Consider the following 27,143-nt stretch of genomic DNA (forward strand, 5'->3'; position numbering starts at 1 on the left):
CCAGGTACTGATTCATGCTCTAAGTTCATCACTTTTATTCCTGATACTCCTTGCGTTAAAGCTAACACACTTTAACTGATCCCTTGGTTCCTTCCCAGGAAAATCCTTCCCACTAGCTGGTCTACCTCTTGCTATTGCCTCATCTGCATCAACTCTCCCCTCCGGTATACAGCTCAGGTTCCCACCCCCCCGCTATACTAGTTTAAACCCTCTCGAACTACTCGAGCACACCTTCCACCCAGGACATTGGTCCCCTTCCAGTTCAGTTGCAACCCATCCTTCATGTACAGGTCCCACTTATCCCAATTATCTACATATCTGAAGCCCTCCCTCCTACACCAGCTGCACAGCCACGTGTTAAGCTGCGCCCGCTCCCTGTTCCTCACCTCGCGATCTCGTGGCACCGGTAGTAAACTCGAGAACACTACTCTGTTCATCCTGCTTTGCAGCTTCCATCCTAACTCCCTGAAATCACTTTTTATATCCTCGATCCTTTTCCTGGCTATATCATGAGTGCCAATATGTAACACGATTTCTGGCTGTTCGCCCTCCCCTTTTTGAACCTTACACACCCAAACGGAGACGTCCCGGACCCTGTCACCAGGGAGGCAACATACCTTCCGGGAATCCCGAATCTGAGCACAAAATCTCCTGTTGATTCCCCTAACTATCGAGTGCCTACCACGAGTACTTTTCTATTCTGCCCCCTTCCCTTCTTTGCCACAGCGTCAGGCTCAGTGCCAGAGAACTGACTACTATGGCTTTCCTCTGGTAGGTCATCCCCCCCAGCAGTATCCAAAACGGTATACTTATTGCTAAGGGGAATGTCCACAGGGGATCTCTGCACTGTCTGTCCGTCCCCTTTCCTCCCCCAACTGCAACCCATCTATCCTTGTCCTGAGCCTTAGGAGTGACCAACTCCCGGTAACTCCTCTCAATTACTCCCTCAACCTCCTGAATGATCCATAGTTCATCCAGCTCCAGCTCCAATTCCCTAACACGGTTTTCAAGGAGCTGGAGTTGGGTGCACTTCCTGCAGATGTAGCCAGCGGAGACGTGTACCATGTCCCCCACCTGCCACATTCTGCAGGAGGAGCAAGCAACTGCCCTAGCATCCATATCCTACTTATCTAAACACCAACTCAGTACTAAAGTAGAGAGCTTAGTTCAAGTTGCTATACAATTAATAACAAACTTATATTCAATAGAGGCAGTTTAGAATGAACCTTACCTTATTAACTAGGTTAGAGGAGGAGGGCGGGTGGGAGACGCTACAGTTGTAGAGTCTCGGGTTTAGCCGCCTTGCTGATATATATGGTCACTGCTTTCCTTTGTTTGACTTGTGACCAATAAAAGTGCAAAGGCTCATTTGGGAAGGGACTAAACACGTCAAGAATAAGTCAAGTTGTAAGAGGTGCACATTCACCACATGCTCTTTATTGGACTTCTTAGCCATCTCGGACCCCATCAAACTAGACTGGAAGCAGGTCATCCTCAATTCCAAGGGATTGTCTGAAAAAGAGTGAGAATAGGTGACTGAATGGGGAGAGAGCTGGTAAAGTGACAGGCTTGCAGAGCAAAGTCGCAGAGCCAGGTATTAAGAAGATATTTATTGTTGCCCACTAGTCCTCCACTAATTTGAAATGATGGCTTAAATGTGGAGAAAAGTGGATTGAATAAATGCATCACCATGACAGCAGCAAAGTTAACAGGCATGACCAGTATAATATGCTGGGCATACTTGCACACCAACCACACTCAGCATTTCATTGTAGCTGCCACAAAACTACTTGGCAGTAATTGATGGTATCATTGGAGAAGCCTGACATTTACTGCAAAGACACTTTGCCAATTCCTGTCTGGCCAGGCTGAGCACATTGAGCAGCACCCTCCAGCATAGCTTGTCTAGTCTATCTTCTTTCTAATGCAGCAGTTAACAACAAACTGGGAGAACTTATGAATGTCACTTGCTCCAGTCTCGAGAGTCTTAATGTGAAGAAATTAGGGCCTCCAACCCTTACAGCCACCAACAACATTTGAACTTGCCCTTCCCTGAAGCTGCAAGTCTAATTGCAAGAGGCAGCAAATTTCTCTTAGTCCTTCTTCCACTAACTAGAGACAAAAGACAAACTGTATCTGGCTGAGGTAGAGTTGGAGAAATGCTTCCAGAAAACATCAGGTGGATAAGGCTTTTCATTGAGAGTTCTTTTTGCAGCCTAACCTCTATTTTGCTGCTTCTGCTCAACTACCCTCCCTGCAGCCTAAAGGATTCTTCCACATTTGGCAAAGATTTTCCTGCATGTCTACTGTGTTCGTTGTCTCCTCAACACTGGGGAGACAGGATGCCAACTTGCAGAACGTTTCAGAGAACATCTCTGGGACACACAAACTAAACAACCTCACTGCCCTGTGGTGAAACACCTAACTCTCCCTCCCACTCTGTCAAGGACATGCAAGTCCTGGGCATTCTCCACCACCAGATTCTAGCCACCTGACGCCTGGAGGAAGAATGCCTCATCTTCTGCCTTGGGTCCCTCCAACCACATGGGATCAATGTTGATTTCACCAGTTTCCTCATCTTCTCTCCCCCCACTTTATCCCAGATCCAACTCAGCGCCACCCTCTTGAACTATCCTGCCTGTCCATCTTCATTCCTACCTTTATACTCACCCTCCACTCCAACCTATCACCATCACTCCCTGCCTTCATCTACCTATCACATTCCCAGCTACCTCCCCCCTACCCCCCCCCCCCCCACCCCACCCCACCATTTATCTCTCAGCCCCACATTCCTGATGAAGAGCTTATGCTCGAAACATCGACTCTCCTGCTCCTCGGATGTTGTCTGACTGTCTGTGCTTTTCCAGCACCACACTTTTTGACTCTGATCTCCAGCATCTGCAGTCCTCACTTTCTCCTACATTAAGAAAGATGGTACCTACAGCACTAAGTAACTGATAGCAATTGGTCTTACCTGAATCCTTGATGTCAATACCTATATCTTCTCTGCAGGCACTAAGCATTATCACTCTGTGTCTTAACCAACTTTGATAAACTTTGTAGAAAACGAGTCATTCCACAGCCTCAAACGGAGCCAATTGAAATTAATCAACAATTAAACCGAAAGGAATTGTATATTAACTAGTGTTGGTTTGGGTTATGTTCTTACTGCTGTACAACAAACGTGAGCCGTGTATGTTTTGACAAGGCAGTAACTGGATTGGTGAAGCTGAAAATGGCTGCGGTAATATCAAGTCAATGTTACGTCCTGAGTATTGATGCAATGCAACTGATCTGTATGTCAGTTCTAATACCCACATGAATGCCCTCACCAAGTTTGAATCTGGCATAAAATGTGCTTACAACAGCAATACCATTGTATTAGCACCGAAATTATAAATGCTACGTATACCAGTTTTAGGGTAATTTATTTTAATGTTTCACCTCGTAGGTAATCATGAAGTTCTTCAAAAACAATGAAGTTATATATAAAAGAGTTTGTTTTAATTTAAAATACACAATATACTTTTTTTTATTTCAGTATTCTTCTTGCCATAAAAGAAAGAATATTAAGTCGTGTTCTAGTCTGATTGTGTTATGTATATTTTTCACTTTAATAAGAAAATGGAGTGATGGAATACAGACCTGAAGAGCTACCAGCTGATGGAAATAACATCATATTCAACAAAAGCCTGATAATTGATGCTGCTAACCAGCCAAGGAGAGAGAAAATAAAACTCCCAGCAGCCATTTTAAGCTCAAAGCCAGGTTCACAACCTAATCAAAGGGTAAGAGTTATGCTGAATAAATGTATTAGTGTAAATTAAATGATATCCATATTAAATAATAAAAACAGAAATTTCTGGAAATATACAGCTAGTCCAGCAACATCTGTGACAGAGACAGAGTTAATGTTTCAGGTTGATGATCTTTCATCAGTGCTTCCTGTTACCCCTTTTCCCACTGATTCCTTACTGAAAATCTATTATATTTCAAAATTTCCCAGTTCTAATAAAAGACCATCATCCTGAGATGTTAATTCTGCCTCTCTCCACAGTTGCTGCCTGACCTGAATGTTTCAGGCTTACAGTATCTGTATATGTGTCATCTCATTTAAAACATCTCAATCCAGTTTCCACAACATTGAAACAGTCCTTGTGAAAATCACAAATGATGTCTCATGTGACTATAGCAAGCTATCCCACCTCATCCTTTTCAATGTAGCTTCAGCCTTTCATTTGGATGACCACACACTCCAACCCTATATCTTAGCCGTCGCAAAGACTACCTACTTCCTCCACCTCTATAACATCCTCCAATGTTTCCCCTTTGTTTTGTCGAGTTCAGTAGTCTTGCTGTTGGTTACATTCTTGTTTAATCATGCTAGTGAGTCACATACAATGGCTTCTCTTCCTGCTGTCATGGTGTTAACTCTGGAGTCCCACCTTGACTGCTTCGTATTAGTTATCGCCCCCCAGTGGAATCATCCAAGTTCCAAACATATGCAGGCAACACGCAGCTGTACCTCACCATCATTATCTGTCACAAACTGGTCCACTGCCTCTGATGTGTTAGATCATTAGAATACAGAAAACAGAGGTATTGGGAGACCATTTTCCCTATGACCCTACTCCATCTTTCTTACAAACCATGGCTGATCTACCATTTCAATGTCAGTGTCCTGCACAATGAGCACATACCATGATATATTTAACATCCACACATCTCTTGATCCTGAAGGGCTTATGCCAGAAACGTCAATTCTCCTTCTCCTTTGATGCTGCCTGACCTGCTGCGCTTTTCCAGCAACACATTTTTAATTTCTTGATCTCTGCCTTGAATATACTTATTGACTGAACCTCCTCAGTTCTGTAGTGTGAAGAATTCCAAAGATTCACCAGACTTTTATTCTGAAACTTGTACCTTGGTTTTGTCTAACCCTATAAGAATTTTGTATGTTTCAATGAGATCACCCTTCATTCATCTGAACTCTAGAAGGCAAAGGGCCAGTTTCCTAAATCCATCCTCTTAGGCTAATACCACTATCCTAGGGATCGATCTGGTGGATCCTTGTTACATTCCCTGAATGGCTTCTTCATTCTTCCTTAATTAAGGCAACTAAACAATACACAGTGGTCCAAGTGCTTAAACAGAAAGCATATAATTGTACAAATTGATAGGTCAGAATATGAAAACAACGAAGAATGACAAAAGGATTAACAAGGAGAGAAACTATCTACAAATATAAAACAAAGTAAGAGTTTCTATAGATACTTAAAAAAATAAGAACTAACAAAATGAGTATTGGACCTATAGAAAGTGAGTCTGGGAATGAAAAATAAAAAGGGAGCAGATGAATTGAACAAATATTTTGCATCTATCTTTACTATAGAATATATAAGGAACCTCCCGGAAATAGCTACATATCACAAAATAAAAGGGAGAAAATCAAGAAAATTATACTTACTATTGAGATAGTTCTAACAATCTACTTGGTACCATGAGCTGAAAAATCCCAAGATCCCGATTGACTTCCTCTCTAGGGTTTTAAAATAAATTGTTAGATTTCTGATCCATTGGTTATAATTTTGTAAATTCTCTTGATACTGCAGCTGTGGGTAAAGATGTTTGAGAGAGGCTCTGTGAGAGGAAAGACTAGGTACCCTACTGGTTTCATGCAGGTCCATTGTTGTCTGTTTATTAGAGCACATTAACATTGAGATCAAGGAAGTCTGTCTTCTATTAAGTCACTTGACACTGTCAACTCAAGTGACAATTTCTGCAAAGCGGTTAGTATTAAATTGCCTCTAAAAATTTTACATTTATTCCTTGCAGTTTACTGTTATTGAAGAGCCAGTTAGAAGGAAAGTCAATACAGTATCAATTGCTGGCCCCAAAGCAGGTGGTATATTAACAAAACCAATTCGAGGCTTTGAACTTTTTCCAAGAAAGGTGAACTTCGGTGTCCTTCAAGAGGGTTTTACCTATGCGTACACTGTCGAGCTGAAGAATGTTGGAATAGACACATGCAGGTATTTTCTTCTGTATCTTATGTTCACTTACCAAACTCAAATGACAATAAAATGACTTCATTTTGCTTATTTTTAACCTGAAAACTGCCATACTTGAATTGAAAATATCATCATTTTGAAGGGGAAAATAGGGATGAATGCTTGACTATTGGCAAGGTTTAAGTTGATATTGAAGGGATAACACACTGACATATTTACTCTACACCAGCAAGAATTTACTTTAAGTGTCACTAGTGAAATAGTATATAATATACTGCTCTGCACCTATCCACCAAGAGCATCTGAGAACTTTATTATGATCTAATTTATAATTTCTGTGCACAAATGACAGCTAAAACTAAGAATCAGTAAGGAAACAGTGAGATAACAGGTCAACACTTATGCAGCAGTCAATTTTCATCTTCTATTTTGACATTGCTGATATGGCCAAGAGAAACTAATTTTACTTTCTAAAAAAAAACATTTTGTATGTGGGTGTTGCTGACTGACATTTATTGCCCATCCCTAGTTGCCATTGAAGAGATTGGGCTGCCTTCTTGAACCAGTGCAGTTCATCTTGTATAGGTAGATCCACAATTCCATTAGGGAGGGAGATCTCAGGATTTGATCTAGTGACATTGAAGGAATGTGATATATCTAGATGTAGAGCTGAAAATGTGTTGCTGGAAAAGCGCAGCAGGTCAGGCAGCATCCAAGGAACAGGAGAATCGACGTTTCGGGCATCAGCCCTTCTTCAGGAATGAGGAAAGTGTGTCCAGCAGGCTAAGATAAAAGGTAGGGAGGAGGGACTTGGGGGAGGGGTGTTGGGAAGTCAAGGTGAGGGTGATAGGCTGGAGTGAGTTGGGGGCAGAGAGGTCAGGAAGACGATTGCAGGTTAGGAAGGCGGTGCTGAGTTCAAGGGATTTGACTGAGACAAGGTGGGGGGAGGGGAAATGAGGATACTGGAGAAATCTGAGTTCATTCCTTGTGGTTGGAGGGTTCCCAGGCAGAAGATGAGGCATCTTTCTCCAACCGTCGTGTTGCCATGGTCTGGTGATGGAGGAGTCCAAGGACCTGCATGTCCTTGGTGGAGTGGGAGGGGGAGTTGAAGTGTTGGGCTATGGGGTGGTTGGGTTGGTTGGTCCGGGTGTCCCAGAGGTGTTCTCTGAAACGTTCCGCAAGTAGGCGGCCTGTCTCCCTAATATAGAGGAGGCCACATCGGGTGCAGCGGATGCAATAGATGATGTGTGTGGAGGTGCAGGTGAATTTGTGGCAGACATGGAAGTGTCCCTTAGGGCCTTGGAGGGAGGTAAGGGGGGGGGGGAGGTGTGGGCGCAAGTTTTGCATTTCTTGCGGTTGCAGGGGAAGATGCCGGGAGTGGAGGTTGGGTTGGTGGGGGGTGTGGACCTGACGAGGGAGTCACGGAGGGAGTGGTCTTTTCGGAACACTGATAGGGGAGGGGAGGGAAATATGTCCCTGGTGGTGGGGTCCGTTTGGAGGTGGCAGAAATGACGGCGGATGATACGCTGGACATGGAGGTTGGTGGGGTGGTAGGTGAGGACCAGTGGGGTTCTGTCCTGGTGGCGGTTGGAGGGGCGGGGCTCAAGGGCGGAGGAGCGGGAAGTGGAAGAGATGTGGTGGAGGGCATCGTCGACTACGTCTGGGGGGAAATTGCGGTCCTTGAAGGAGGAGGCCATCTGGGTGGTACGGTTTTGGAACTGGTCCTCCTTAGCCTGCTGGACCACACCCCCCACCAACCAAACCTCCACTCCCGGCACCTTCCCCTGCAACCGCAAGAAATGCAAAACCTGCGTCCATACCTCCCCCCTTACCTCCCTCCAAGGCCCCAAGGGACACTTCCATATCCGCCATAAATTCACCTGCACCTCTACACACCATCTATTGCATCCGCTGCACCCGATGTGGCCTCCTCTATATTGGGGAGACAGGCTGCCTACTTGCGGAATGTTTCAGAGAACACCTCTGGGACACCCGGACCAACCAACCCAACCACCCCATAGCCCAACACTTCAACTCCCCCTCCCACTCCACCAAGGACATGCAGGTCCTTGGACTCCTCCATCACCAGACCATGGCAACACGACGGTTGAAGGCAGACCGCCTCATCTTCCGCCTAGGAACCCTCCAACCACAAGGAATGAACTCAGATTTCTCCAGTTTCCTCATTTCCCCTCCTCCCACCTTGTCTCAGTCAAAGCCTTTGAACTCAGCACCGCCTTCCTAACCTGCAATCTTGTTCCTGACCTCTCTGCCCCCACCCCACTCCGGCCTATCACCCTCACCTTGACCTCCCTCCACCTATCGCATTCCCAACACCCCTCCCCCAAGTCCCTCCTCTCTACCTTTTATCTTAGCCTGCTGGACACACTTTCCTCATTCCTGAAGAAGGGCTGATGTCCGAAACGTCGATTCTCCTGTTCCTTGGATGCTGCCTGACCTGCTGCGCTTTTCCAGCAACATATTTTCAGCTCTGATCTCCAGCATCTGCAGTCCTCACTTTCTCCTCCTATATCTAGATGTAGATTTGCTCGCTGACTGGAAGGTTCATTTTTTCAGACATTTCATCACCATACTTGGGAACATCTTCAGTGAGCCTCAAGATGAAACACTGGTGGTGTAACCTGCTTTCTATTTATATGTTTGTGTTTCCTTGGTTTGGTGATGTCATTTCCAGTGGTGATATCATTTCCTATGGTGATACCATTTCCTGTTCTTTTTCTCAGGGGGTGGTAAATTGGATCCAGGTCAATGTGTTTGTTGATAGATTTCCAGTTGGAATGACATGTTTCTAGGAATTCTCGTGTGTGTCTCTGGTTGGCTTATTTTAGGATGGATATGTTGTCCTAGTCGAAGTGGTGTCCTTCCTCATCTAAGGATACTAGTGAGAGTGGGTCATGTCTTTTTGTGGTTAGTTGCTGTTCATGTATCCTGGTGGCTAGTTTCTGCCTGTTTGTCTAATATAGTGTTTGTTACAGTTATCACAAGGTAATCTGTAAGTGATATTAGTTTTGCTTGTTGTCTATATAGGGTCTTTCAAGTTCATTAGCTGCTGTTTTAGTGTGTTCGTGCTTTTGTGGGCTACTGTGATGCCAAGAGGTCTGAGTAGTCTGGCAATCATTTCTGAGATGTCTTTGATGTAGGGTAGCGTGGCTAGGGTTTCTGGACGTGTTTTGTCTGCTTGTGGACTGTGTTCATTCTTTTTGAATACACTGTATAGGTGATTTTCCTCTGCTCTGTGTAATTCCTTTGTGCTGCAATGTGCGTTGGCTCGTTAAAATAATATTCTATTTCAGGCAGGACAAACAGGCAGAAAACTAGCCACCAGGATACATGTAAATCAACTAGCCACAAAACGACATGACCCCCTCTCACTACTATCCTTGCATATGGATGAGGAAGGGTATCACTTCGACTGGGACAACACATCCATCCTAGGACAAGCCAAACAGGGACATGCACGAGAATTCCTAGAAGCATAGCATTCCAACTCGAACTCTATTAATAGTTATTAATAGCCTATTTATTAACACCATTCACCAAAAGCTGACCTGGAATAGCCACATTAATACTGTGGTTGCACGAACATATCAGAGGGCGGAAGTTCTGTGGTAAGTAACTCATCAAAAACTGTCTGCTGCCAAGGCATACATCAGGTTAGAATAGTCTCCACTTGCCTGAATGAGTTAAGCTCCAACAGCACTCAAGAAGCTCAACTGGACAAACAGTCCTTTTGACGTGCACCCCATCCACTATCTTAAGCATTTATTTCTTTCACCACCAACAAGCAGTGATTGGCATGTGTACAGCCTGCCAGATGCACCAGAAACTCACCAATGCTCGATCTTTCAAACAGCATGTTTCAAAACCATGACCTCTACCAACTTGAAGGACAAGGGCAGTAGATGCATGAATCTGCCACCAGCTGCAAGTTCCACTCTAAGCCTCTCTTCATCCTGATTTGGAAATGTACGCAGTTCCTTCACTGTCCCGGGTCAAAATTCTTAAACTTCCTTCCCACACCACGTGGACTTCAGAAATTCAAGAAGACAGTTCAGAGCCACTTTCACAGGACAGTTAGGGGTGGGCAGTAAACACTGGCTAGCCAGCAACACTTACAATACATTTTAAAAATCTTTTAATGCGGGTAAAGATCTGCTTGTAACAGTTTCTACCCTACTGTTGTTAGAATACTGAATGGACTCACATACTCTTAACATTCACCTGTACCTGTGTTTTTGTTTTTGCCGCTGTTTACCTATTATTTACTTTTCTATGATACTTAACTATGTGATCAGCCTGTATTGCTCGCAAGACAAAGGTTTTCCCTGTGCCTCGGTACACACGACAATAAATTTAATTCAATTCAATTCAGGTTTCTTTGCAGAATTGTAATAGGACAGTTGACCAAAACCTGCTCAATGAGATGCCATTTAAAGACCAGCTTAGAGGAGCAATACTATTGTGGATAGATTTAGAAACAAAATTCCACAATTTCGAACCAAGGCAACAAAGACACAAGTACCTCCTCAGAGGGATGAAAAGTTTGGATGTGTAAAATCTCAGGATTGAGAAAGCATTGACATTTTGGGGTGGTTGTTCAATTTGTTAATGACAATTGGATGGTTACTGCAGCAAATAACTGTCATTCAATTCCGTCTTATTGTGAATATTGCATGTATCTTGTGAAGGTTTTGTTTGAAGGTCTCAATCTGTCAATGTAATTCGGACATACAGCTTTTTAATGTCCTTGGTTCACAGCTATCTTTACAGCATGTTGAGCAGTTGACATTATCTAGTAGATGAATAAATCGAGTCATCCTTGGGCAATATTCTTTACTGAACACCTTATCTGGGCTAATAACCTGGCCCTGACCTTTTAGAAAGTATGTGATGATTCATTCTTTATGTTCCTTTTTCAGGACAATTCTGTGAGCCAGTGTTTCTAAGTAGCATCTTATCTTGGGCTACTCACATGTCAGTGAGTCTGTTACCAACTCAATGCCTTCATTTATCTGTTAGTCAATGGCATATTTTTAGTACTTAAAAAAGAGAAACCAACATTTTTAATTGCTAATAAGTATCTCATGAAAGGTTTCATTATTATTTATATTGAAGTAATACAGTTGGTAAATGATTACAGTAGCTATGTAATCATTCAAACTTCCTCTTTGATGTAATCATCAAACTTTCCATCTTCCCAGGCCTGTTCTTTGATCTTTCTCCAGTTTCTCTCCTGTCTGTCTTCATGCCTAATTCACATTCATCTTGCCCATAAGTCCTACCTCCTGTTCTTCAATCTAGTTCCACCTACATTGTTGACCATGTGGCTTCCATCCCTCTCTTCCCAAGTTAGCTAATGTTGATAGCCGTTCTCTTCTTTCAGGCATTGTACCTCTTCCTTTGACCCCATTCCCCTTCTCAAACAAACAACCATAATGTCTCCAATCTTCTTCCATCTCCCTTTTCTCCAAGCTGTTGAACATTTAATTGCCACCCAAATCCAGATCATCAATCTCAAGGTTCCATATTTGAATTCCTTCAATCGAAATACCAGTTTCTGAGCCAGTTTTTATCAAAGCCACAAAATTCAATATGACAGCAACAAATTCAATCTGTCCTTTCTTTTGTTCTTGACCTATCTACAGCCTTTTTTTGGTACAGCTGATCCTACAGTTCTCTACTAACACCTCTGCACCATCGTCCAGGTGATTGGAACTGAACTTGCCTGGTTCTGTTCCTACTGAACTGAAGCGAGAGTAGAATCTGCAATGCCTTCGCTTCCTACACCCAGGCCTCCTGTGGTATTCCCAAGAATCAATCTTCGGTTGTCTCCTATTTCTCAGCTACATCTTGGCAACATCACCGAAAACACAACATCATTTGTACATCTGCAATGACACCTAGCTCCATCTTTCCAACACACTTCTTAACTCCTCGACTGTTGCTAAATCATCTTACTGCTTAACTGCAATTTCTAATTTGTTTGAGCAGAAATGTTCTTCAATTAAATATTGGGAAAACTGAAGCCATTGTTTTCAGTCCCACAACAAAGTCTGTTGTGTAACTACTGTCTCTATGCCTATCTCTGGAAACTGAGGCTTACTTAAACCTGACGTGAGGTTCCAAACATATGTGATCATCACGACAAAGATTTTATTTCACCTCAGTAATATCACCTGAGTATGCCGTGCCTTAGCCTTAGCTGATTGCTGTAATCTCCCCTTGTCTCACACCCTTCTAAATGTCTGGTAACCTAATTCTTACTTCTTGCGCATCTCTCACTTTCATTGCTCCACTGTTGGTGTTCGTGATTTCAGCTGCCTCTATATTATGATCTGGAATTCCCTACCTAAATAGGCTGCTTTTCTTCTGATTATTTGATTTCTGAGATGTGACAGTTTTCCTGTGAGTAGAATGGGACAATGCATAATGTTTAGAAAAATGAGAAGTGATTTGAATTTGATTATTATCTGAAGAGAAAAATAAATTGCGAGGATATGGGAAGAAGGCAGGGCAGTCAGACTAGCCGAGTTGCTCTTATGGAGAGTTGACACAGTAATCATTCTGTAATTTTTGCTTTCTGAAAACATACTTTCTCAATCAAATGTATGTCTTTGTGGTTCAGTATTATAGTTCATGATACCTTGCCAAGTTATGGACGTCATCCTTGGCTTTGTAACTTGACCCCTTTCTGATTGATTGCACACATATCTGCCTAGTAAGGACACCAATAATAATAATGATAAACTAAGTACTGAACAATTGATAACGGTGAAAGATTGGTTCAGAAGAGTGGTTCAGGACATTGAACAAAACATAAACTTCAAAATGCGAGAATTCTTCCGTTTTGCTATTTTCTCCACTCCTTTAAGAATGATTACAATTCTACAAAATGTATTGGAAGTACTTCATAGGTTACTTCATTTCAGAGCAAGACTATGCAGTGCAGTGCTAAATCTTCAAAATGAATTATTGTTTTTGTCTAGATTTCGAGTGAAGCAGCCTCCACCCAGCACTGGACTCAGAGTATGTTTTAAACCAGGACCTGTAAGTATTCACTTAATGACAAAAATGCCTCCGTATAGTAATAATTGCTGACTATCTTTTTTAAAACAGTTAATTATGTCAAATAGTTCTCAAAATCAGCTGAATGTAGTTTCTTGGTTCACAAGATAATGATAGATAAATATTCTCATCCTCCTTCCCTACCTCTGTTTGCTGTATCTAGTTACTTCTTGATTGTTTCTGGGATTTCAAGTCTGCAACTCTGTTTTTGAAAACCATTAAACCCAGGTCCATGCTGTAATTACATGAAAAGAAAAACTTGTTGATATCAGTTGTTTATGTATCACTTTCCAGTTTGAACCTATCTTTCTACTCTCTTATTTGAATTTCATCTCAATTATTTTAAAGTAAGCTGTTCCACAGATTTAAACTGTTCCATACAATTATATAATACTAACAAGGAGAATGTATAGCATATAAACAGATTCATCTCCTCTGTGCTAATTTTCATCCTTCATATTAATCTCACCTATTCCATTTACCTAATCTCTATCCAGGATTTGCCATTTACTTCTTGAGTTTCCTTTTGAAAGAGTCTAAATTATTTACCTCAAACATTTCAATTTTATAACAACCAAGTCAAGATTTTTCTGCTTGTTTACCTGTTGGATTTATTATAACCATCATTTTTATGACTCCCTAGAATTGGTTTTCTTCACGGCAACACTGTCTACTCCATTCATAATTTTAAGGCTTATGAATACGAATTTAGTCAGATCTTCTTCATTACTCTGACTATATTACTCAGTTTTTTTTTGTCTCTTATATTTAGTGCTTCCAGTTTTTGAATGTGGTATCTTCTTTGGAGCTCAGAATTCAGAATTGAGCACAGTACACCAAGTATAATATAATTTAAAAACAATACAATTTGGGTTGTATTATACTTTACTTCTCAGGATATGGGTAACATAGATAATAACTGCCAGTTCTAATGAAGAGTCACTGGATTCAAAACATTAACTCTGCTTTCTTCCCACAGATCTGCCAGGTCTACTAAGTTTTGCCAGTAACTTATGTTCTTATTTCAGATCTCCTACATCCAGAGTTCTTTATTTTATTTTAATTTAATTTATTATAATAAATGCCATCTTTGCCAATCTGTACATGCTGCTGTGAAGATGGTAGAGGGCTCTTGAAATGCTAGAATATGGGTGGTGAGATGAGACGCTTCTAGCATTATGATCTCCATGAAGACTGAAAACTGTTTAAAATAATTTCAAATTTTTAATTATTCACTGGAAGAATGACACATTTACTGTATGAGAGCTAAAGCAAGTAACACCATTTAACACTACATTTCATTAGCAGTAATACTTTACAGCTGAAAATCTCGACAGCACACTCCTTGTACTTTTAATTCTACTACTTCTAATTCCTAAGAGTTTGTCTGTATCTAACACGATCCTGAGATTTCACTCCTTCTTGTGGCACACAGCTCTCAGGAATTTACTATAATTCTCTCAGTGTTCTCTCTCAGGTATGGGATTTCTTTCAGTCTTTCCATTAGTACTGTCATGGCAACCATCCAACTCTCCTTAAAGCCCTTATGGGGGCAGCTGTGGACATCCATCTCCACCAAAATATTCAGAGAAGGGTCACTCAATCTTTATTGTTTTTCCACTCAAACTCTGACCGTTTTAAATAAACATAACCCAGGCTTTCAATTACAATTACTCAAGATCTGTTTACCGGTTTCTCGAACTAGGTGCTTTAATTTACTTTACATTAGAATTTCAGTCCCAAGCTAAAAATTTATTCATAAAACATAAGAATCATACAAGTATGAAATTTTAACACCTATGCAGAAAAAGAATGAAAACACATCTCTAGTGTGATCAGGTTTTCATTTCTACATTTGAAATGCAAAAAGTTACAACATATTGAATATTTTACCAAAGCTGTCATCATATGCAATTCACATAATAATCTAATGTTCTATAAATCACTCTATGTTGACAATCTTAGTTGAGCTTTTTGCAGAATTAACAAAGATGATTAATGAGGGCAGGGCATTAGATGAATGTATGGTCTTTAGCAAGGCCTTTGACAAGGTCCCTCATGGCAGACTGATACAAAAGGTGAAGGCACAGAGTCATAGAGCTGTACAGCATGGAAATAAAGCCTTCGGTCCAACCCGTCCATGCCGACCAGGTATCCAAATCTAATCTAGCACCAGGCCCATATCCCTCCAAACCCTTCCTATTCATATACCCATCCAGGTGTCTTTTAAATGGTGCAGTTGTACCAGCCTCCACAACTTCCTTTGGCAGCTCATTCCATACACATACCACCCTCTGTGTGAAAACGTTGCCCCTTAGGTCTCTTTTATCTTTCCCCCTCACGTTAAATGTACGACCTCTAGTTCTGGACTCCCCCATCCTAGGGAAAAGACCTTGTCTATTTATCCTATCCATGTCCCTCATAATTTTGTAAACCTCTCTAAGGTTACCCCTCAGCCTCTGACACGCCAGGGAAAACAGCCTCAGCCTATTCAACCTCTCCCTATAGCTCGAATCCGCCAACTCTGGCAGCATCCTTGTAAATCTTTTCTGAACCCTTTCAAGTTTCACAACATCCTTCCGATATGAAGGAGACCAAATTGCACGCAATATTCCAACAGTGGCCTAACCAATGTCCTGTACAGCCACATCATGACCTCTCAACTCCTGTACTCAATACTCTGACCAATAAAGGAAATATACCAAACGCCTTCTTCACTATTTTATCTATCTGCAACTCTACTTTCAAGGAGCAATGAACCTGCACTCCAAGGTCTCTTTGCTCAGCAGCACTCTCTAGGATCTTACCATTAAGTGTATAAATCCTACTAAGATTTACTTTCCCAAAATGTAGTACCTCACATTTATCTAAATTAAGCTCCATCTGCCACTCCTCGGCCCATCTGATCAAGATCCCATTGTAATCTGAGGTTACCTCTTCATTGTCCACTACACCTTCAATTTTGGCATCATCTACAAACTTACTAACAATACCTCTTAAGCTCACATCCAACTCATTTATATAAATGACAAAAATTAGTGAACCCAGCACCAATCCTTGTGGCACTCCATTGGTCACAGGCCTCCAGTCTGAAACACAACCCTCTACCACCACCCTCTGTCTTCTACCTTCAAGACAGTTCTGTATCCAAATGGCTAGTTCTCCCTGTATTCCATGAGATCTAACCTTGCTAACCAGTGTCCCATGGGGAACCTTTTCGATGGGATCTGTGGTGAGCTGGTAAGTTGGATACAGAACGCAAAAAAAATGCAGATGCTGGAAATCAGAAAAAAACTCAAAAATCTCAGCAGATCTGCCAATATCCATGGAAATAAAACAGGGTTAACATTTCAGGTCCAGTGACCCTTCTTCAGAAGCTGTTCTGAAGAACAGAACCTGTTTAGAACAGATACTGCCAGACCTGCCGAGTTTTTTTTTAGCAATTTCTGAGGATAGATGGCGGCATGGTGGCTCAGTGGTTAGCACTGTTGTGTCCCAGCGGTAGGGACCTGTTTTTGATTCCACCCTCGGCTGACTGATGATGTGGAATTTGCACGTTCTCCCTGTGTCTGTGTGCATTTCCTCCCACAATCCAAAGATGTGAAGATTAGATGAATTGGTCATGCTAAATTGCCCATAGTTTTAGGTGCATTAGTTAGGGGTAAGTATAGGATAATAGCGTATGGGAATGGGTCTGGGTGTGTTACTCTTCAGAGGGTCGGTGTGGACTTGTTGGGCCAAAGGGCCAATTTCCACACTGTAGGGTTTCTAAAACAAGAGATATAGAACTGGCTTAGTCATAGAGAGTAACGATGGAAGGATATTTTCAGACTGGATGTCTGTGACCAGTGGTGTTCTGCAGGGATCAGTACTGGGATCCCTGTTGTTTGTAATATGAATGATTTAGAGAAGAATGTTAGTGGTCTGATTAGTAAGTTTGCAAATGACACAAAGATTGGGGTAGCTACAGGTAATGAGGTAGATTTCCAGAGGATACATCAGGATATAGATAGTCTGGAGTCTTGGGTGGAGAAATGACGGATGGAGTTTAATCCAAACACAAATTGATGCATTTTAGGCACTCAATTGCAGGGAGGATGTATTTCGTAAATGGCAGTACCCTTAGTGGCATCAACAAACAAAGGGATCTATGCATACAGGTTCATAATTCCCTGAATGTGGCAACACAAATGAATAAGGTGGTCAAGAAGACATATAGCATGCTTTCCCTCCTCAACTGGGGAATAAAGTATAAAAATTGGCAGGTCATATTGCAGCTGTATGGAAATTTAATTAGGCCACAGTTGGAATATTGTGCACAATTCTGGTTACTACAGTACCAGAAAGATGTGGAGGCTTTGGAGAGGGTATAGATATAGTTTTACCAGGATTTTACCGAGTTGAAAGGTATTAGCAATGAATAGAGATTGGAAAAAATTGGTTTCTTTTCATTTGAATGTCAAAGGATGAGGGATGACCCAATAAAAGTTTCCTAAAATAAATAATGGATAGTCGGGAGTCTTTTTCCCAGGGTAGAAATGTTACTTACTTTAAAAAGTAATTGCTTTAAAAAGTGGTAAGTTTCAATGAGTTGTGAGAGGCACATTTTTAGATCAAGGGTAGTAAGTGCCTGAATGCACTGTCAGAGGAAGTGATGGAGGAGGATCCAATATCAGCATTATTGTATGACAGATATATGAATAGGCAGGGAACACAGAAATACAGACCAACTAGAAGCAAAAGGTGTTTAGTTTAAAAAGGCATCATTTGTTGGTGATGTCTTGGTGGGCTGAATGGCTTGTTCTTGTGCTGTTCTTTATTCTTGTTTTGTGACAATATTTTGTTTTGAATCTGTAACCAGGAGTTATAAACCAATAAGAAATTACAATTCTTTTTCTACTGATGTCTTTTATTCCTCATAAGCCTATGAGAAATCATTTTGCTGGTAGCAGGAAGAGACTCCATTATTATCCACTTTTAAACTTTCAACAGCCTTTGAATCAATCTGTTCATAATTCAGCTTCTGAACTTCAGTGCCCACATATTTGCAGGTTCTTTATCATTATTTCACAGTTAAACCATTTTCCTCTTGCTTAACTCAGTTCATCACCAGCTCCTCAGTCCCAGTGTTGTTCAGCACTTGAGATAAAATAATTTCCTCAAAATAATTATTTGAAATATTTTTCCTGCATCTCAATTAGCTACAAATGGTTAATATTACTTCGGTTATCTTTGTTTTATGAAAACATGTTCTTTTGCAATCCCTCAAACAAAAACTGAGATGTAGTTGCTCAAACTATTCTCTTTCTTCTCCTAATAATTTGTTTAACTTCTTTTTATATCCTTTCAAAAATATCAACTCATCTTTGATAATCCTGTCCTTTGTTCATCCTTGTAAATTCTTATAGCTTCTTCTTTAAGCTTATATCCTTTACTTTCAGCTTGTTGATCAATAGACAGTTCTCTGGAGTTGCACTTGAATCCATTCCAGCCTTGTGGCGTTAAACAAGGCTGCCCTACAGGAATAGCACACACTTGGTGAACTTATTGTAGTGATGATACAATAAGTACAAACTTCTGCCCTTGGTAGGAGAAAGTCCAACCCTCGAGCTATCAACCAATCAGAGTGACTGGCAGGTGTAGCAGTGCCAGAAACTTGGTAATGGGAACTCCTGGAATTACAATTCTCTCCACAAAGAGTAGCGATAAAGAGCAGAGTGAGACAAGTCCTGGACATTTAGGTATTGGGCACTCTAGAGAGAAAGGTGAGGGTGGTGGTATTTTTGGGTTTTGCTGACTAGGAGGTGAGAGATGCGGTAAGGAGTGGGAAGAGATCTTAGATGAAAATACACAAGGCATCCGTGAAGACATAAACCTATTCTTTCCCTCCTTTGAACCAGTCATTTTTAAAAAATATATAATTCACTTTCCCACTGCCCAATGTGTTATGGGATTGAAGACAAATTGGGAGCCTTAGTTGGGCAATAATTGGCCTCAATGGACATTAAAGCAGGATACCTAATGGGTGCCTTGCCTAGCCCTGTTATCTGAAAGGAATCGAGTTGTGGGAATGGGTGAGCAGGAAGATAGAAGGCTTAGTCCATTGTCATCTGACATTTCATTACCTTCATTCAAAAGCAACAGGTTATAAAATCAAGCTGACAGCCTGTCTTACTGCATAATATTTCATTTCATTCTTAACAAAGTCGGCCTGTAATGAAATAAATTGTACAAAGACCTAACTGATTCCCACCAATTCAACTCTTTCTTTCCTGCAGGTGGCAGCAGGGTTGGCAACTGAGTTGGAAATTGAGCTTTATGCCATAGCAATTGGTTTGGAAAGTACTGAAGGAGCAGGGCACGTTTGTCATCACCTAGAAATCAACACTGAAGCAGAAGAATTGTTCCTTCCCATTATCGCAAATATCTTTTAATTGTCATTATTTTCTCACGCTAGGACTGATGGACAACACACGTTGTTGTAAGTCTCAATTTTGAGAAATGAGCAAAGAAGTAAGGTAAAAACTGTCACAACATATCTTTCAGCGTTACAATCACAGAATCTTCTGACTAAGCAGACAGCATCTTTGGAAAACAAACATTTTGCTCTACCAGCTAGAGTGGTCTATGTAAGATCAGGATTTGAAAAGAAGGCCATACTTCATGCAGAAGCAGACAGAGGTTTTTGTTTTAAAAAAAAAAATAGTTTTCCTGAAATGAAGTCATATCTATATCTTTAGCCAAGAAGAAACTTTTAGCAGTTGGAGTGTAAAGGTAAGTAACTGAAAAAAAGACAGAAAATCTTGTTCTTTTCTTTACAAAGCATTAAAATGAATATGAAATATTTTTCAGTCTGCGTTATAGTTGTGAGGAGCAGGGTTAATAAGTACAAATAACAATTAAGTCAAGTATAGTCTCTAGGCCCATAATGAAATGGGGTGCAGCAGATTCCTTTATTAGATAAAGGATATGTAGCAGAAAAGCAGTTCATTCAACCTAACAAGTCAATATAGGTATTTACATTTAACCTACAACAACTGATCTGATCAAGAGCTGCAATCCTGCTATACACAGTCATGGAAAGATACTCAATAAAATAACTAAGAGGAGGAAGGGGAAGGAAGCTCCACACATATTCCCATGCTCAATGATGCTGAAACCCAGCACAGAAATACAAAATATGAAGCTGCAGAATTTGCAACTATCCTCAACCAAAAGTGTTGAGTCTGTGATCCACCTGAGATGGCCCTCTGAGATCCCAACCATCATAAATGCAAATCTTGAGCATGACATCTGTCCTTCATTTTTCTTGCTTTGCTGTTCTCCTCACCACCCCCCAACCCCCTGTCTAATTTGTCTCATTGATTTTGCTTTCAGCAGAACAGATTCATTTCCTCTTTCTCATCCATTGTCAACACCTATTTTATATATCTAACCCTTCTTTATCCCTTGCCTTTTGCTCTGGACACTCTCACAATCTGTACCACTCTCTCCTCCTCTCTACATCTACAAAATCAGTGATGCTGCCATCCCAGGGAAGAAGAATAATTCTCCAGTCTTTAGCCTTTTATCAGACTTTTGAGATGGAAGTAAAATATGCTGATGCTGGAAATCTGAAATGAAAACCAAATACTGGAGAAACTCAGCAGGCCTGACAGCATCTATGAACAGAGTTGATTTTTGAGTTCAATATGACACTTTTACAGAACGGAAAGGGGTTTGTGCCTTAGACAGAGTCAGCAAACACTGCAGAAGGATGTCAGAAAAAAGAACCACCCATTATTTAGCCTCTTCATATTTTCACATTAAATGAATGTTCCCTCTCCTTCCCAATCTGTCAAATAAGTAATCTCAAACTGAAATAACATGTCAATATTCAGTCATTCGAGTCCTTTATTTTATGTACTTCCGAGATCACTAACTCTGTCTGCTCTAAGTCATCCCAGTTCTGTAAACTGACCTGAGTGAGTCTTTAATCTAAAAAGCATTCTTGACAGTCTCCTTTAAACCTTTCTGAGGCCACTGGAATCACCCATCTTTGAGAAATCTCGATGTAATCTAACAAGGCTCTGTATAATGACAGAACAGTTATCTTAAGCTTGTACAGAATGATTCTGTTAATACAGCATACATTTTTTTTCTCAACTGCTTTCAGATTATTCCCTGAAACTAGTGTTCACTGTTCTAAATTGATCCTGCGAATATGAGTCATCCAGGCTTTATCTAGATTAAATATTAGGTATTGTGCACAGTTGTGGATGCTACATTATGGGAAAGATGAAGTCATTTACAAGAATGGTTCCAGGTTTGAGAAATTTAGGAGAATAGATTGAAAAGTTGGTAATGTTCTCCATGGAGAGAAGAAGGCCAAGAAGAGATCTGATTGAGGTTTTCAAAATCGTGAGTGGGCTGGACAGAGTTGATAGGGTGAAACCCTTTTTTATTCTAAAAGAAACAAGATGAAAGGGCATGGATTTGAAGTGATGTGCAAATGAAGCAAGGGTGTGAGAAAAAAATTTATTTACAAAGTGCGTTTTTACAATATGGAAAGCACTGGCTAGAAATGTGGTGGAAGTAGGTACAGTTGAAGTATTCAAGTGGGCTTTGGTTGGTTATTTGGATAGTGATGATGTGTAGGAATATCGGGTAAAGTTAGGAGATCATTGAGTCTGTGCAGACATGGTGGGATGAATGGTCAACGTCTGCATCATAATAATTCATTTTGAGGAGACAGTGTTGAGTATTGCTAATGGTCCTTAACTTTCCCAGTAATCATAAAGAGCATCACTTCAAGCATCTTCCCTCTAATAGTTACAGGCAAAAAGGTAGTTCCTGGAATGATTTGTCCCCTTTTTGAAGATCAGAACTAAGTAAGAGATCTTCTGATTTAAAGTAATAATTCAGGACTGTCATACATTATTGAAGATTTGGACAAGGGGTTCAGATAGCACCTCTCCCTTCTTTTCAAATACCCTTACATCAATGCATTGTAACCTATATCCTCAAGTATGTTGCAATTTCCTATGCTGTACAAGGTTACATCTCAAATGCTTCTAATATTATTTACAATAATGCATTTGATGTCTGGCACCCACAGGAGTGGACTGATGCATAATAATTTAAAGCTGTGCTTTGTGAAGGATCTAGCAACAATCTTCGATATGGTGTCGGCTCTGCATGTCACTGCAGTTGACCCTACCACTGGTTTGGTTGACTCAATATTACATCCTTTATCAGACTTTGAGTAACCATTGAAACGTTCATTCACTTAATCTATCAGCTTTCATCATTCAGATAGTTAGTTAGGCATTGCAGGGAGAGAAAGTTCTGTCTCTGTGACATGCAACTCAGAGTGCTTTCTTAGCTAATCTGCAGCTCTCCAACTCACCTGATTAAACTTTAAATGTTGGTGATCTTACCTCCAGGTATGTATTGGCAGTGACACAGTGACATTTATCACATGTCATTTGGTGGATTCCCCTGGACTCAACTGGAACACCAACATATTCTACAAATTTTGTATTACTCCACAGTCAGCAGCATCACAATTGGTTAAGTTTGCTCAATTGGATCCTTACTGAGAACAGAAATAGCATTGTGACTCATGATGTTATAGTTGGAACCTCCGGTCTCTGCCATCATCCCTGGAGGTGAATTTGGGATTATAGTCTGGTTAGGTCATCAGATGGATAATGACCTTCCATGATTTTGGAAAACTTTGTGAAAAGACTGCTTCTGATATTCAAATGTATGATTATTTCTTAGGTTATTGATGTTTACAGAAACTATAGTCATCTTTGTGAAGAGGAGAAAAACTATCCCTCATATAGATCCAAAGAAATTCAGAATTTCTACTGATTGTTTAACTTTGATAAAAATTCTCATATGCCAAAGGAGAAAATATTCCTTTGTGAGTATAACCAATATTTCTGGATGGGAAGTGATATTGGCGTTGTTTTTCAAAGCTCCCAGGGTTTTTACTTTGAAGCAAAACCATAAAGTCAAAATCCTTCCAGAGAACTGAAGCAACAGGCATTCAAGGGAATTGAACATAACCACTGCACAAGGTATTTGTTGCCTCTTCTGAAATGTGTTGTAGAAGGTGCTGTTGAGCTACCTTCAATCTCTGCAGTTCATGTTCTGAGGTACATCCACAAGGGAAGGTGGCTTTAACTCAGGGCTTTAACTCAGAGAAAATGAAAGATGACAATTTATTTCCAAATAGGGATGATGTGTGACTTGGAGGAGACTCTGCAGGTGAAAGTGTTCCCAGTTGTCTGTTGCCTTTGCTCTTCTAGGTCAAAGAAGTTTTGAAGGTGCTTAGAGGAGGCTTAATCAGTTGTTGCAGTGCATCTTGTAGATAGTGCATGCTTGCTACATTGCATCATTGGTGGAGGGAGTAAATGCTTATGATGGTGAATGAAGTGTCAATCAAGTGGACTACTTTGTCCTGGGTAGTGTCAAGCTTCTTAATCTTTGATGTTCTCCAGATACTTGATGTTAGAAACGAAAATTGCTTCTTAATAATCGCTCTAGACAAATTCAGGAAAACAAAGCTTTATTAGCAAGTCTGCAGAGATGGGCAGCCTTCTGAGTAAAAGGCGCGCTGAGGCTTACAAAGTTTCTCATTATATACAGTACAAGTCCCTCCCCTCCTTGGTTCTAACGAGCCATGAGGTTCACATTCTTAAAAACATCATTATTCTCCAACTTGCATCCTTATCACAAAGTCTGCAACAAATGTCTTCAGACCCTCCCCTTCATGCCTCCAGACCCTAAAGGTGTTATTTTTCTCTCCCTGTAGTCTTATCAGTCAAAGACTTATTCTTCTCTGTCTGTGCTGTAGCAGATGTCTCTGTATCAATCTGTAGCAGATGTCTCTCGAGTTGTTTCCCTGTCCTGCAGTCTTTATCAGTCAAGGACTCATCCTTCCCTGCCTGTGTTTATGGTTTCATCAATCAAGGGCCTGCTTGTTTTACTCTGCTCACAAACTGCATGCACTATTTTAAACTATTCTACTTTTGAGTATACAAAATGTTTTAAGAAAGCAAAAGTCTAATGTTTTAGAAAAGGAGCAAAAGTTTTATCTTTTATTATAGATCAGTCTGTGGTCTAGGCACATCTTAAAGTTGCAAACCGAAATTACCTCTCACACTTGACAAGGAATTTTTAAATCCTTAACCAGATATACCAGTTTTAACAGAAAGTATTTACAAGAACAGACCAAAGGACTTCCCACAAGGTGGAAAAGCTGCAGGAGTGCGACTGATCAGCACTGATCCTACCTCCCGCATGGACATCATAAGGCCTCGCAAACCTCCAGCAAAAGGTACAAATTATGCATAAGTTAATATTCTTTTGGTGATCTAAGAGCAATAGATTCAGCTTAGGCTATTCTCAGTTAAATCAAATGCATTACTCACAGTCTTTTGCTAGTTCTCTGCTACACTTAATCTATCCCTATAAATATCCACAAACCTGCCTAATTGTTGACCAAAGAATGTATAATGCTAATGGAGTTAAACAACTCCACTCCACCAACTGCAAAATGGTTAGAGGTATTGCTGACAGAAAAGAGGATGTTGTTACACAGGACCTTCAGGTTACAGCAGTGCAACATTCACATGTGTTGAAAAAGTTGTGTTCAAATTAACACACTTACAGAGAAATGAAGAGAAACTTAGAACAGATGGAGCTTGAGAATGACAAGAATGAGAGACTGGAAACTAATGCTAAGGATAAATATCCTCAAAAGATCCAGACAAAGAAATGTGTGCAATAAAAATATTAGTCAATAAACAGGAGAATAAAGCAATAGGCCAGAGCTCCCTCTGCTGCCTTTGCCTTAGTTGTGGCAGAAGGAAGCAAAATTAGCAGTGAGGTATGTTGCCACCTCAAAACACTCCAAACAACATTTTACTTCTCCAACCACCTCCCCACCTCGCCCCCCCCATCCCCAAACTGGAAAAAAACTTGGAGACATGTCTTCTCTACCTAATATATGTGATCTCTAGCAGTAGGCTAAACCTGGATTCCCAGCCTATTTTCTTTCAAAGTCTGATATTTCCACAACTTTACAAAGTCAAGAAAAGAAAGACCAGAAGACACTCATAATGCTGAAGAAGCTCAGTGGGTCTGGCAGAAACAGAATTAATATTTCAAGTTCAATATGACTGTTGTTCAGAATTAAGTTCCAGAGTCATACTAGACTCAACGTTAATCTGGTGCTCTCTCTCTGGACACTACACTATCTGATGAGTTTTTCCAGTATTCTCTGTGTTTGTTTTAGATTTCTATTAATAATGGATAATGTAAGGTGTAACATAGCTCTTTATTTTCTTAGTGAAATAGCCCCATTTCTACTTGAGCAAGTGCTTCAGGTTTTGACAGAAGTGAGGCCAGGAAGCAGAACAGACATATAAATAGGTGGATTCCAGTCATTGCGTGAGATTCCTGCCTAGTTTTCCACCTGTAATTGTTCCAATACTTGAGATAAATTGGTGAAAAACAATGTTTAGTACACTGTCATAGGGTTATACCAAATAGAAATAGACCCTTCCATCTAACTCATCCATGCCAACCAAGTTTTCAAAACTAAACTATAGTCCCATTTGCCTACATTTGACTCCGATCCCTCTAAACCTTTCCTATTCATATACTTGTCCAAATGTATTTTAATAAATGTTGTAACTGTACTTGCATCTACCACTTCTTCTGGCAGTTCATTCTCCATCCGAACCACCCTCTGCGTGAAAAAGTTGCCCATCTGGTACCTGTTAAATATTTCTACTCTCATCTTAAAAAAATGCCCTCTAGTTTTGAACCTCCTACCCTAGGGAAATTCACCTTATCTATGCCTCTCATGAGTTTATAAACCTCTTATAAGGTCACCCACCCCCCAACCTCCTATGCTCCAGTGAAAAGATCCCAGCACATCCAGCCTCTGTTTATAACTCAAACACTCCAGTGGGATCAAAAGGGGATGGAAAAGCCATTTGAAGCCATATGAAACTCACTGGGTTTGCAGACTTTGACACTCTCCAGCAGAACCATCTGATACATAAGACAGCCAAGAAAGAACAGAGGAATATCATGGTCCTGGCCACTCTTAATATGCCAATGATTGCTGTTGTTCAGAATAACAGCAATCTTTGGCTGTTTAGTCTGTCAACAGGAATTATCTGTACCAGACTGGCTGTTTTAGATGTTCACAATCTCAATTAGCGAGTCACGCCAGGAAGTTCAGCATCTTCTGAGCAACTACTTCTGAGTTGTGCTGCATTCCACAGCTGTCTTTACAGGTATGGGAGTCATGACCCCCTAGATTTCATCAACCAATCCCACTCGGGTTTGTAACGTACAGTTAGGGAAGTGCTGACTGCATGTCTCCATAAACGTACTGAAATTCAAGGTGTTGGCAATTGGTGTGTTATTAGTGTTTGCGTATGCTTATTCTATAACAATTTCAGGTGTCACAATTTATTCAATAACAACTAACATTCCCTTTTCTTTTCTTAGGCTCAGTCAATACCTTCCTCTTGTGTGGATCTTAGAGCTCCAATTTATCATGAAACAAACAATTCCAGCACGAGTCTATTTTTCTTTAATTTTGCTAGTTGCCACTGATTCAAAGCAAGAATTTATGATTTTGATAAAATGATTTTCTTGTATTAATGACAAAAAAGTGTTTTTACCCCAAACATTCTAATGCACAATTTTGAAGAATTTGTTTTGTAGCCTTAAATTTGTAGTGATAACAATAAAACCATCAATATCTAACTGAGGCTGTCGACTTTATTTTAAAGGAAGCTAAGACTCTTGGTTTAGTTTTTGTCACTCATGAATAACTTAAAAGGGAGAAAACTAAAATCTTCCAGCTGTCAAACCCAAACCCTGTCCATTCTTATTCTGGATTGTATTAAAATCTGCTTGTACTTTTGCAACCTTCGTTGGGTCATGACCTTAATCATAAGAAATTCACAAAGTTTTTTCCTCATCTCCAAATTTCCCAATGGTTTTGTCTCAAACCATCACTGCAATGTTTTC

The 27,143-nt window shown here is 40.5% G+C and overlaps 1 protein-coding gene across 7 annotated transcripts in view; it reads left to right on the forward strand.

The window, feature by feature from the left end:
- Positions 1-26,857, forward strand: part of spag17 (sperm associated antigen 17) — a 222,550-nt gene extending 195,693 nt beyond the window's left edge. For all 7 annotated transcript variants that reach the window (XM_072585264.1, XM_072585263.1, XM_072585268.1 and 4 more), the window contains 6 exons: positions 3,622-3,788; positions 5,836-6,032; positions 13,019-13,079; positions 19,376-19,520; positions 24,289-24,426; positions 26,616-26,857. In XM_072585264.1, coding sequence (XP_072441365.1) covers positions 3,622-3,788; positions 5,836-6,032; positions 13,019-13,079; positions 19,376-19,520; positions 24,289-24,426; positions 26,616-26,650 — 743 coding nt within the window. In that variant the 3' untranslated portion in view covers positions 26,651-26,857. The remainder of the gene's footprint in view (positions 1-3,621; positions 3,789-5,835; positions 6,033-13,018; positions 13,080-19,375; positions 19,521-24,288; positions 24,427-26,615) is intronic.
- Positions 26,858-27,143: the final 286 nt, after the last annotated feature.

Source organism: Chiloscyllium punctatum, chromosome 15, assembly GCF_047496795.1.
Source record: "Chiloscyllium punctatum isolate Juve2018m chromosome 15, sChiPun1.3, whole genome shotgun sequence".
Classification (NCBI taxonomy): Eukaryota; Metazoa; Chordata; class Chondrichthyes; order Orectolobiformes; family Hemiscylliidae; genus Chiloscyllium; species Chiloscyllium punctatum.